Source organism: Stylophora pistillata, chromosome 2, assembly GCF_964205215.1.
Source record: "Stylophora pistillata chromosome 2, jaStyPist1.2, whole genome shotgun sequence".
Classification (NCBI taxonomy): domain Eukaryota; kingdom Metazoa; phylum Cnidaria; class Anthozoa; order Scleractinia; family Pocilloporidae; genus Stylophora; species Stylophora pistillata.
The window spans coordinates 27,582,833-27,593,285 of NC_142520.1; the positions used below are offsets into that span (position 1 = coordinate 27,582,833).

General features: G+C 40.2%; 1 protein-coding gene across 1 annotated transcript; it reads right to left on the reverse strand.

The window, feature by feature from the left end:
* Positions 1-4,754: 4,754 nt before the first annotated feature.
* Positions 4,755-10,216, reverse strand: LOC148738135 (uncharacterized). The gene is made up of 2 exons (XM_088751062.1): positions 6,517-10,216; positions 4,755-6,046 (listed from the first exon to the last, which is right to left on the reverse strand). Exons 1-2 carry the CDS (start codon positions 10,206-10,208, stop codon positions 5,992-5,994), a joined length of 3,747 nt encoding a protein of 1,248 aa, XP_088607188.1. The 5' UTR covers positions 10,209-10,216; the 3' UTR covers positions 4,755-5,991.
* Positions 10,217-10,453: the final 237 nt, after the last annotated feature.

The window sequence follows — 10,453 nt, forward strand, 5'->3', positions numbered from 1 at the left end:
GGAGGCTTAGTAAGGTCACGGGAAGTAAAGGCCTAAAGTTCAGTTAATCATGTTATTTGCAAACTGTGATAAGTTTAAGTCAAGTTTTCGGCAACAAATCTTTGCCAAAATCTAAGATTAAGTCCTCTGCCTTTTGAGTATTCAGTCCAGAAAGTTTCAGTTTTGTAAAGCGGGAAACGATGGTTAATTTCCAAATACATTTTTTTACTACTAACTTTCCCAAAAGAGAAGCTTGTCTTGTTTGATATTCTGGTCGTATGACTAACGAAACCAAAAGTAAGAAACTGAAATAAAACTTTCTCTACAAAACAAAGATAAATGCAAATAGCTACCGTAAGAAAGACGTAAAAACTTTATGGGTGAAAAATGAAATCAGATAAACCAAAGAGGGAACAATGAATATCAACTACAAAGACTGAGTTGGATTTGTAGAGAGTAAAAAAGGCAAATTAGAAATTAAACCTGACAATCAAATGCTCTTTATCTTTTTTTATAAATAAAGCGCACAAGATTGATTTATCCAACAGAATAGATCTACCCGCCTTGATTTTATTTGAAATTTAGCAATACTGCGCGACGGTAGATACTGTGTTGCCACCGACACTGAAAAACCTTAAGTTACTCAGGACGGTCAAGGCAAAAACATTAGACGGGACAAAACGGAGTTTTTATGAGAAGAAGAATCTCTGCTCGTGTGATGAACATTCCCTTAAAAAAATAATCCAATCTCGAACGGCGTCTTTTTCACCCGATTGTTTCACGTTGAACAGGTATCAATGAAACGAATTTGAAGTATTGATTAAAATGCGCAAGAGGTTTATTCCTCCTTGGAATATCAAGAAAATTTTGAAAAAGAAAGGGGAACCTTTTTCAGAACGACTTCCTTCTATAACAGTTCATGTTGTGTCAGAATATTAATCAATGTAGTAATGGTCTATACAGGAGCAACTCGGATTCTAAAGGCGTTGAAATATGTATTGGAAAATCGACGAGAAGTCACATTAACTAATTAAATATCTCACTTACCACGACTCTAACTCTGAACGCTTTGTTGCTTTGTAAAGTGAAGCAGCCAAATTAAGAATTAAATGAGCAGCATATGTGACATGTGTCTATTTTAGGGTTAGAAGTGTGTAGCGAATCTTAGCCCACTCCTGAAGGGCCGAGATGGAGAATGGGCTGTAAGACAAGTTGGGAAGAGATTTGCCGTGGATCTGGTACTGATTATCAATGCTAGACTCCGGAAAGTTCTCTCACGGGCTCGTGTTCCTGAAGGCCTCATACGTTCGTGCAGGCCAGGAAGTGCTCGTGACCAAATGCTACTAATGAGGGCGACCAGGCGAGCGTAACCTCCTTCACAGCCGTCTTTTGCAATCGTCACGCAACGGGAGGAGAGAGAGCACTTTGCGTGACGAGACCAAACAACGGCTGCGAAGGAGACTACCGGAAGTGTAGCACCAATGCAGGATATTTTTGCTTACAATTATTAAGAAGACAGGGACAATATACCACAGGATATCTGTGTCTGAGTTTAAACAAGATTAATTCAGAGAGTTTTTGCTTTTGCTCTTTCTGGGATCTTTTCAATTGAGTACATAATCTTTTCTTAACCCGCTCACTCAAAAAAATAACTGTTGCTTGCGTGGCATGCCTATGTTAACATACTGCGTGCCACGAGATTGTCGTTTTAATGCATCGTTAAGTAACGCTTAATGCGATAAACGATCTGCCAGCCTGGAGCAGGCCCTCATTCAGGGCACACGAATAGCATGTGCGACATTTTTTTATACATTCATCGACCGAAACTCGCTTTAACCCTCGAAAGTTAACCTGTAACTTCTCATGTATTGCGATATTAATGCATTTGTAATACAATAATATAATAATAATATCCAATAAACAGATACTGACAAAAACAAGCTTTTCAGACAGAGAGTGTTCGACTGATGTAACGTCAATTAAGCTGTGAACGTTAACATTTTATGAATCTGTTCAAAGTTGAGTCTCCTTAGGTGGAGCGTTGCGTGACATCCCAAAAACCGGCTGCGAAGGAGACTGGTTCAGAGCTTGTGTTAAAAGGTTATCTTTGATACCACACAAATTTGAGATGGTTAAAGCAAATTAGGATGGGGGGAGGGGGGGGTTCGTTGTTTACTGTCAGAGAGGGGTGGAGGATTTGGGGATCACATGGTTTCCAGGGGGAACGGGTGGGGGTCATTCGTCGCCATCAGAGTGTAAAGGAAGGACTATAGAAAAGTAACTGCCAATCAACTGCATATTTGGCGGGAGAGGGAGGGGATTCATAAGGCTATTACAGAGCTTTTGGGGTGACCCAGGTAAGTATTATCGTAACACAACCAAAATCCTCCAGCCCCCACCCACTCACAGGCAAGTGGGGTGGGAGCCACAGGCAGGCCAGCCTCTGAGTTTGTTGACAAATAAGACATACCTCAGAAATAGTGAGATATTGGAAATTGTATGAAAATTATGGATATAACATTGAACAATAACAATTTCAACGCATCTTGGTTTTCAAATCTCATTGAACCCTTTAACCACTACGAGTGACTAGCATCTATTTTCTCCTTACAACATCAGCCCCGAATCAAACATTGAGGTCAGAGGAATAAAGAAAATGATCAGCAACTAAAGAAGCTCTTGATTGTTCGACAAATTCTCTTAGCTTTGTCAGCATCCTATAAAATGTAAATAGAACAGTTTGGAGAATACGCATACTGATGTTAGCCTGTAAAGGGTCAAGGGATCGAACATTCCCCACCCGGGCAACGTCGACGTACTTTATCCGAAGACAAAATACGTTTACAAGCAAAATACAAATGTAAAAAAGGTAGATTTTAGGTTTTACGAGGGTGCGTTGGTGCTGTTTATCTGATTCGGCGCGTTCCTGTTGCGTTTTCCGACAACATCAGTTACACAAATTGTCCCACCTTAACCATTCAGTAAAACTAACTCTTGCATGCGTAGCAAGCCTATGTTTTGGTCTCGTCACGCAACGTAGTCCCTCTGTAGAACAGGAGAGGGGGCGTTGCGTGACAAGACAAAACTATGGCTTCGAAGGAGATTACAGTATGCTTGCAAACAATGGAACTTAGGGTCGATAGACCACAAAATGCCTCTGTAGGAGTTTATTCCGGTTAAAATTGGACAGTTTTTCTCTCTCTCTTAAAGTAAAGTGATGCGATTTTCTTTCTCTTTAAGGCTAAGGATCTTTTTTCTTTTACAAATATGAAAACATTAGTTACAAAGTGCTTCAATCAACAACAAACATATGAAACATATGAGTGAACTGCGGTTATGAGACGTATATAAGAACGATCCTTCGCAGTAAAGCACTATTTGAGCAATAGTGGAAATCAGACCTGAAAAAAATTTCAGGCCTGTACGGGATTCGAACCACTGACCTCTGCGATACTAGTGCAGCGCTCTACCAATTGAGCTAACAAGCCAACTGGGAGCAGGCCATCAAATTAATTCGATATAAACCCGTAGATGATAAATCAAACAACAACAAACATATGAAACATATGAGTGAACTGCGGTTATGAGACGTATATAAGAACGATCCTTCGCAGTAAAGCACTATTTGAGCAATAGTGGAAATCAGACCTGAAAAAAATTTCAGGCCTGTACGGGATTCGAACCACTGACCTCTGCGATACTAGTGCAGCGCTCTACCAATTGAGCTAACAAGCCAACTGGGAGCAGGCCATCAAATTAATTCGATATAAACCCGTAGATGATAAATCAAACAACAACAAACATATGAAACATATGAGTGAACTGCGGTTATGAGACGTATATAAGAACGATCCTTCGCAGTAAAGCACTATTTGAGCAATAGTGGAAATCAGACCTGAAAAAAATTTCAGGCCTGTACGGGATTCGAACCACTGACCTCTGCGATACTAGTGCAGCGCTCTACCAATTGAGCTAACAAGCCAACTGGGAGCAGGCCATCAAATTAATTCGATATAAACCCGTAGATGATAAATCAAACAACAACAAACATATGAAACATATGAGTGAACTGCGGTTATGAGACGTATATAAGAACGATCCTTCGCAGTAAAGCACTATTTGAGCAATAGTGGAAATCAGACCTGAAAAAAATTTCAGGCCTGTACGGGATTCGAACCACTGACCTCTGCGATACTAGTGCAGCGCTCTACCAATTGAGCTAACAAGCCAACTGGGAGCAGGCCATCAAATTAATTCGATATAAACCCGTAGATGATAAATCAAACAACAACAAACATATGAAACATATGAGTGAACTGCGGTTATGAGACGTATATAAGAACGATCCTTCGCAGTAAAGCACTATTTGAGCAATAGTGGAAATCAGACCTGAAAAAAATTTCAGGCCTGTACGGGATTCGAACCACTGACCTCTGCGATACTAGTGCAGCGCTCTACCAATTGAGCTAACAAGCCAACTGGGAGCAGGCCATCAAATTAATTCGATATAAACCCGTAGATGATAAATCAAACAACAACAAACATATGAAACATATGAGTGAACTGCGGTTATGAGACGTATATAAGAACGATCCTTCGCAGTAAAGCACTATTTGAGCAATAGTGGAAATCAGACCTGAAAAAAATTTCAGGCCTGTACGGGATTCGAACCACTGACCTCTGCGATACTAGTGCAGCGCTCTACCAATTGAGCTAACAAGCCAACTGGGAGCAGGCCATCAAATTAATTCGATATAAACCCGTAGATGACGGGTTTATATCGAATTAATTTGATGGCCTGCTCCCAGTTGGCTTGTTAGCTCAATTGGTAGAGCGCTGCACTAGTATCGCAGAGGTCAGTGGTTCGAATCCCGTACAGGCCTGAAATTTTTTTCAGGTCTGATTTCCACTATTGCTCAAATAGTGCTTTACTGCGAAGGATCGTTCTTATATAAAGTGCTTCAATGTTTGCGCATAAATATTCTTTTCTTTTGAAACCCACTAGTTTTTGAATCTCCAGTCCACTGTTTTCCTCTTAACTTTGTTAGTTGTTGCGAATATATGGCACAATGTTTTATTCTTTTCTCCGTTTGGTTGCTTTCTTCAGCTGTATCTCGGCTCATATAGTTTGTTCTCTTCTCTGACTAAATGTTACGTTAGAATCTTGGACAATGGTTTTTCTCTTCCCCGTTTGATTTCCGAGTAAATTTCGACCTCACTGTTTGTACCAATTTTATGCTTATTTCAGTCTTAAATCAGACTCTAGCGACCTGGACATATTTACAAATTCTGGGTCATTGTCACGTTAATATCCCCAAGCTTGTTTGCACCGTTCTGTTTGACTATTGTCTTAATATCTCGGACAAAGTCTTCACTTATTTTTTCCTTAAAAATTTTCACACCGTTTCTTTTCTTTTCTGTTTGTTAATAATTTGCTTTCGTATATTGCACTCTGTTCCCTTTTCTGATTAACTATTAGATTATAATCGTCTCTCTGTTTTCTAAACTGTTTGATTTGTGCGACAATTTCTCTTTTCGCTCTAATTTTTACATTCATTTGATATTTTTTCTTTTCTTTTTCATTGTGTAGTCAGTATCTAACCAGTTATCATCTCTTGTTGTACCTGTGAACACCTTTTATCATTCCTTCGTGATCACGTTTGCATGCCACGGAAGAATTGAAAACTGGATCATGGCTGTGTAAATAAAGGATTAACTCTGAGTTTTGACGAAACTTCGCTAACACCCCTCATGTCTAGGAACATGTAGCTGATTTCCTGCGTTCAATTTTCCTCTTGCAATTTATTTTGGTTCCTTATTAATATACTTAATAGATCTGACGGCTGAATTTTGGGTTTCAATATCGCTCTCTTTCGATACAGCCATGCATACAAAAGCCGATGCAAAAAACTACTACTTGACCTAAAAAAAAAATTAAAAACGTCTGCGCAAAGTAATACCAGTGTCCATTTAAAAACGATGTACAGGAAGAAGAATCTTTGTGTAGGATCACTAGTCACTCTGTTCCTCCTCTGCCCCTTTGTTGTCCTCACTGAGTTCTTCTTTCCTAAAACAAAGATTATAAATTTGTCACTATTTAAACTTGAAAGAAAACGGAACAGATATCCTGTAAAAAAAATTTCTTTGTGATTATCCAAACTTCCCAAATCATTGTCGAATACATAGGTTTTCATTTAGTTGTAACGTTGTTAATGATTTTTTTACCAAATAAAGTTAACTGTTTTAATTTCTCAAATTACCTTCATCGTCCCAGTGTCTAGCATCGTATCGACCTTGAGCAATTATTTCTGACTATCTTCCATCCATAAAAAACTCAAATTATAAAGGCCAAATTTAGGAAGCGATTCGTTAAAATCTTCCGGCTCCGAACACTAGATAAAATCAAATTTTGACGTTTTATAGATGAAAGACAGATAAAAACAAACAAATACAAAATGACTACAGGTTGGTACACAGAACGAGTTGAGTTTGCTGATCGCTCTGTCGAAGAAAATTGCTCATTGTAATCAGACTTACCCTTTTTTCAAAAACTCAAATGTCACGTTATCCCCCATCAGCACAAAAGGAGCCCATTGCGAAGGTTTGGGAAAGCCATTGCTTCTCAACCATTGAACGGCCTGGTGAAGAGATTCACAGGCACTTTCTCCACGAACAAGGTGTTTGTAGAAATGCTCCATGAGTTTGGCCGTTGCTTCGTCTTCTATAGCCCACGATGCCACCAACACTGAACGTGCACCGGATGCTAAGAATGCTCGAGCGATTCCAATAACTCCTTCCTTTTTAACCAATCCACGCCCACTGTGACAACAGCTGAGTACAACCAATTTAGCTCGCACTTGAACTCTTTGAATGTCGGACATTGTCAGGAGGTAATCTTCCTCTTTTGGAGTAATGTTAGTACAACATTGAGTACTGTTAGTTGTACTTTGAGGAGAGAGGGCAATCTCTCCTCTTTCGGCATTTCCATGTGCGGCAAGATGTATCAGACTCACCAGAGGTATTGCTTGAAGTACTGCCTGCTTTGTTGCGCCCCTTTCTGTTAAAGGTTGAACGTCCAGCAGTCGACCAACCATCTCTGCTTCCTTATTTGCACAGGACAATGGTGTAACGTCAACGACTCGTCCATTGTAAGAGACTTTGCCTACCGTAGGATTACCCACTACCAGTGCGTCACTTTGACTGTGATAGTCGGATGGACATTCTTGAATGTGCCGAAGAGTCGTTAGAGAAGGGACGATGCGTATTCTGTACTTCTCCGATAAATACTTTGCGGCTGCTTCATCACGCAAGGCAGCAAATGGGACTCTGTACGAAAAACGATCCGGCACAATGATGATTTCAGGCTCTGTAAGTAGATCTGCCACAGGTGCGATGATCCATTTGTAGCACAAGTGATGAGTCCTTCCGATATTTTTGATTTCGTCACCTCGCAAATTTGTTCGGCTCTTTTCATGAACAGAAGTCGTCACGCTGTCACCCAAGGATCGGTCTTCGCATTTGTTTGCGGGTAAAACGCCAAAGTAGGCGGCACTCTTTTTGAAAACTCCTTCCACATCGCAAACATTCTCATCAATAAGAGTCTTTACTTTGACTTCGCCTGTTGCTCGAAAAAAAATGTCTCCATTCGCTTTCAATACCCAAAGATAAACTTGCCGCTCTACATACGAGATGTACAAGAAAACACAGTTATTTTCTCTTTTTATGATATTTTCAATCCCAAACCATGATTGTGGATCAGCTGAGATGAGGCTTTCAGTGGAATACTTGTCTGCCATGGTTTCTGCAAGGACTCTTGCTCGTCCCAGCTCCTCAACGTACAGAGCATCTCGATATTTTGCAGCATTGCAAAGCAACTTACTGAGTAACTGATAGGGTAAAGTGCCTTGTCTCTCTAATAGAGAAATTTCAAACTCACTGTTTCCTTTCAGAGAAGTTCTGATTTGTTCATATTTTCTAAGGCATTGAAAGAGATATTCCTTTGCCTCCACAGCCTCTGACTGCACTATTTTTAACTGTGTAATACTAACAAGACTTTCAAACTCAATCTTTTTGTATCCGATTTGGCTGCTTATGGAGCAAGCTTTCTTTATATAATTTGCTGCCTCGCTATATTTACCGAGCCATTGGAATACCTTTCCAAGTGTTAGGTAAAGGTTTGCTTCTAACTTTCTGTTGTCACATTCTCTGCTGATGATAAGCGCCTTCTCACAATGTTCTTTTGCCTTGTGTCTGTCATTCACAGAAGCAGAGACATCTGCCAACTCTGCAGTAGCAATGGCTTCTAGTCCTCTATGACCAATTGCTATACTGACACTGACTGCTTTCTCGAAATGTTCTTTAGCATGCCAACTCTTTCGAAGCGTTCTGTAAATGCTTCCAAGATTGAAGTATACCAAACCTTCTCCTTTTCTGTCGCCAATTTCTATCGCGATGGCAAGTGCTCTCTCCATATATTCTTTAGCCTTCGAGTGTTCGCCTAGGAAATTAAACACCTCTCCGAAGCTTTGGTATGTTATTCTTTGTAATTTTCTGTCGCCAAATTCTATCGCGATGGGAAGTGCTTTCTGGTTATATTCTTGAACTTTCGGATATTCGCCGAGGGAATCAAACACAGCACTGAGATTTCCGTATATTCTTCCTTCTAGCTCTCTGTCGCCAAATTCTTTCGCACTGGCAAGTGATTTCTGGCAATATTCTTTAGCTTTCTGATATTCGCCAAGGTAAAAAAACACAATTCCGAAGTTTCCGTATGTTGTTCCTTCTAATTTTCTGTCGCCAATTTCTATCGCGATGGCAAGTGCTTTCTCATGATATTCTTCAGCCTTCTGATATTCGCCAAGGGAACCAAACAGATCTCCGAGGTTCCCGTGTCTTGCTGCCTCTTCCTTTCTGTCGCCAATTTCTATCGCAATGGCAAGTGCTTTCTGATTATATTCTTTAGCCTTCTGATATTCGCTAAGGGAACCAAACAGATCTCCGAGACTCTCGTATGTTGCTGCCTCTCCCTTTCTGTCGCCACTTTCTATCGCAGTGGTAAGTGCTTTCTCGTAATATTCTTTGGCCTTCTGATACTTGTGGACGGAATTAAACACTTTTCCGAGTTCCCCATATACTCTTCCTTCTCCCTGTCTGTCGCCAATTTCTATCACGATGGCAAGTGCTTTCTCTAGATGTTCTTTAGCCTTCTGATATTCGCCGAGGGAATTAAACACTACTCCTAGGTTTCCGTATGCTCTTCCTTCTACTTCTCTGTCGCCAATTTCTAACGCGATGACAAGTGCTTTCTCTCGATACTCTTTAGCCTTCTGATATTCGCCAAAGGAATGAAACACATATCCGAGGTTTCCGTATGTTGCTTCTTCTAATATTCTGTCGCCAATTTCTATCGCAATGGCAAGTGCTTTCTCTAGATATTCTTTAGCCTTTTGATATTCGTGGACGGAGGTAAACACTTCTCCGAGTTTCCTACATATCAGTCCTTCACTCTGTCTGTCGGTAATTTCTATCGCGATGGCAAGTGCTTTCTCTAGATTTTCTTTAGCCTTTTGATATTTGCCGAGGGATTTAAACACAACCCCTAGAACTGTGTATGCTGTTCCTTCTTTTTCTCTGTCGCCAATTTCTATTGTGAAGGCAAGAGCTTTCTCTAGATATTCTTTAGCCTTCCGATATTCGCCGAGGGAATGAAACAAAGCTCCGAGTTTTCCGTATGTTCTACCTTCTACTTCTCTGTCGCCAATTTCTATCGCTATGGCAAGTGCTTTCTCGAGGTGTTTAATAGCCTTTTTTATTTCGTAAAGACGAGTAAAGACACTTCCAAGTCTTTCATGAACCAGTACTTGTGCTATTTTGGGGCCAAACGTTTTTGTGATGGTGAGTGTGCCTTTAAAAAGTTGCTTTGCCTCAAAAAACCGTCTCTTTTCTTCACATTTGTCTCCCAGGTTTAGGGTTAGTATTCCAGCGTGGCTTGCCGTCACAAAAAGCTTGATGGCATATTTTCTCGCATCTGTGTTACCAGATATGGAGCAGTACGCATTGAATATTTCAATTGTGATATCGCGGTGAACACCAGAGTCAAGGTTTTGAAGTAGAATTACACATTCATTACATAACTCGGTCGCTTGCAGGCCACGTTCAGTGTTGAAAAGAAATATGGCGACATCTAGACCTACCTGGACTGATTTTAGGATTTCTGCAGCCTCACTCATTACGTCTCAGTCCTGTATTTTGAGGTGGAAAAGAATCAACAAAAGGCAAATGTAAAAGAAGTAAAACTGAAAAAACTTGGAGTCTTTAAGCTGTTTTTAAGTAACTTGCCGTTTTTTTCTTTTCACAAATTTTTAATTTGAACACAGTATTCCTTTTCCATTTCTTTGTACAAACCAGTCGCAAGTACATCAGCTGGGTTCAATTCAAATAATCGTTGAGCGGCAGATTTGGATATAGCTATTAA

Coding starts and splice junctions, on each gene's coding strand:
- LOC148738135 (XM_088751062.1), bottom strand. CDS start 10,208: ATGAGTGAGGCTGCAGAAATCCTAAAATCAGTCCAGGTAGGTCTAGAT. Junction 6,047..6,516: donor TTTGAGTTTTTGAAAAAAGG/GTAAGTCTGATT, acceptor TCTTTGTTTTAG/GAAAGAAGAACTCAGTGAGG.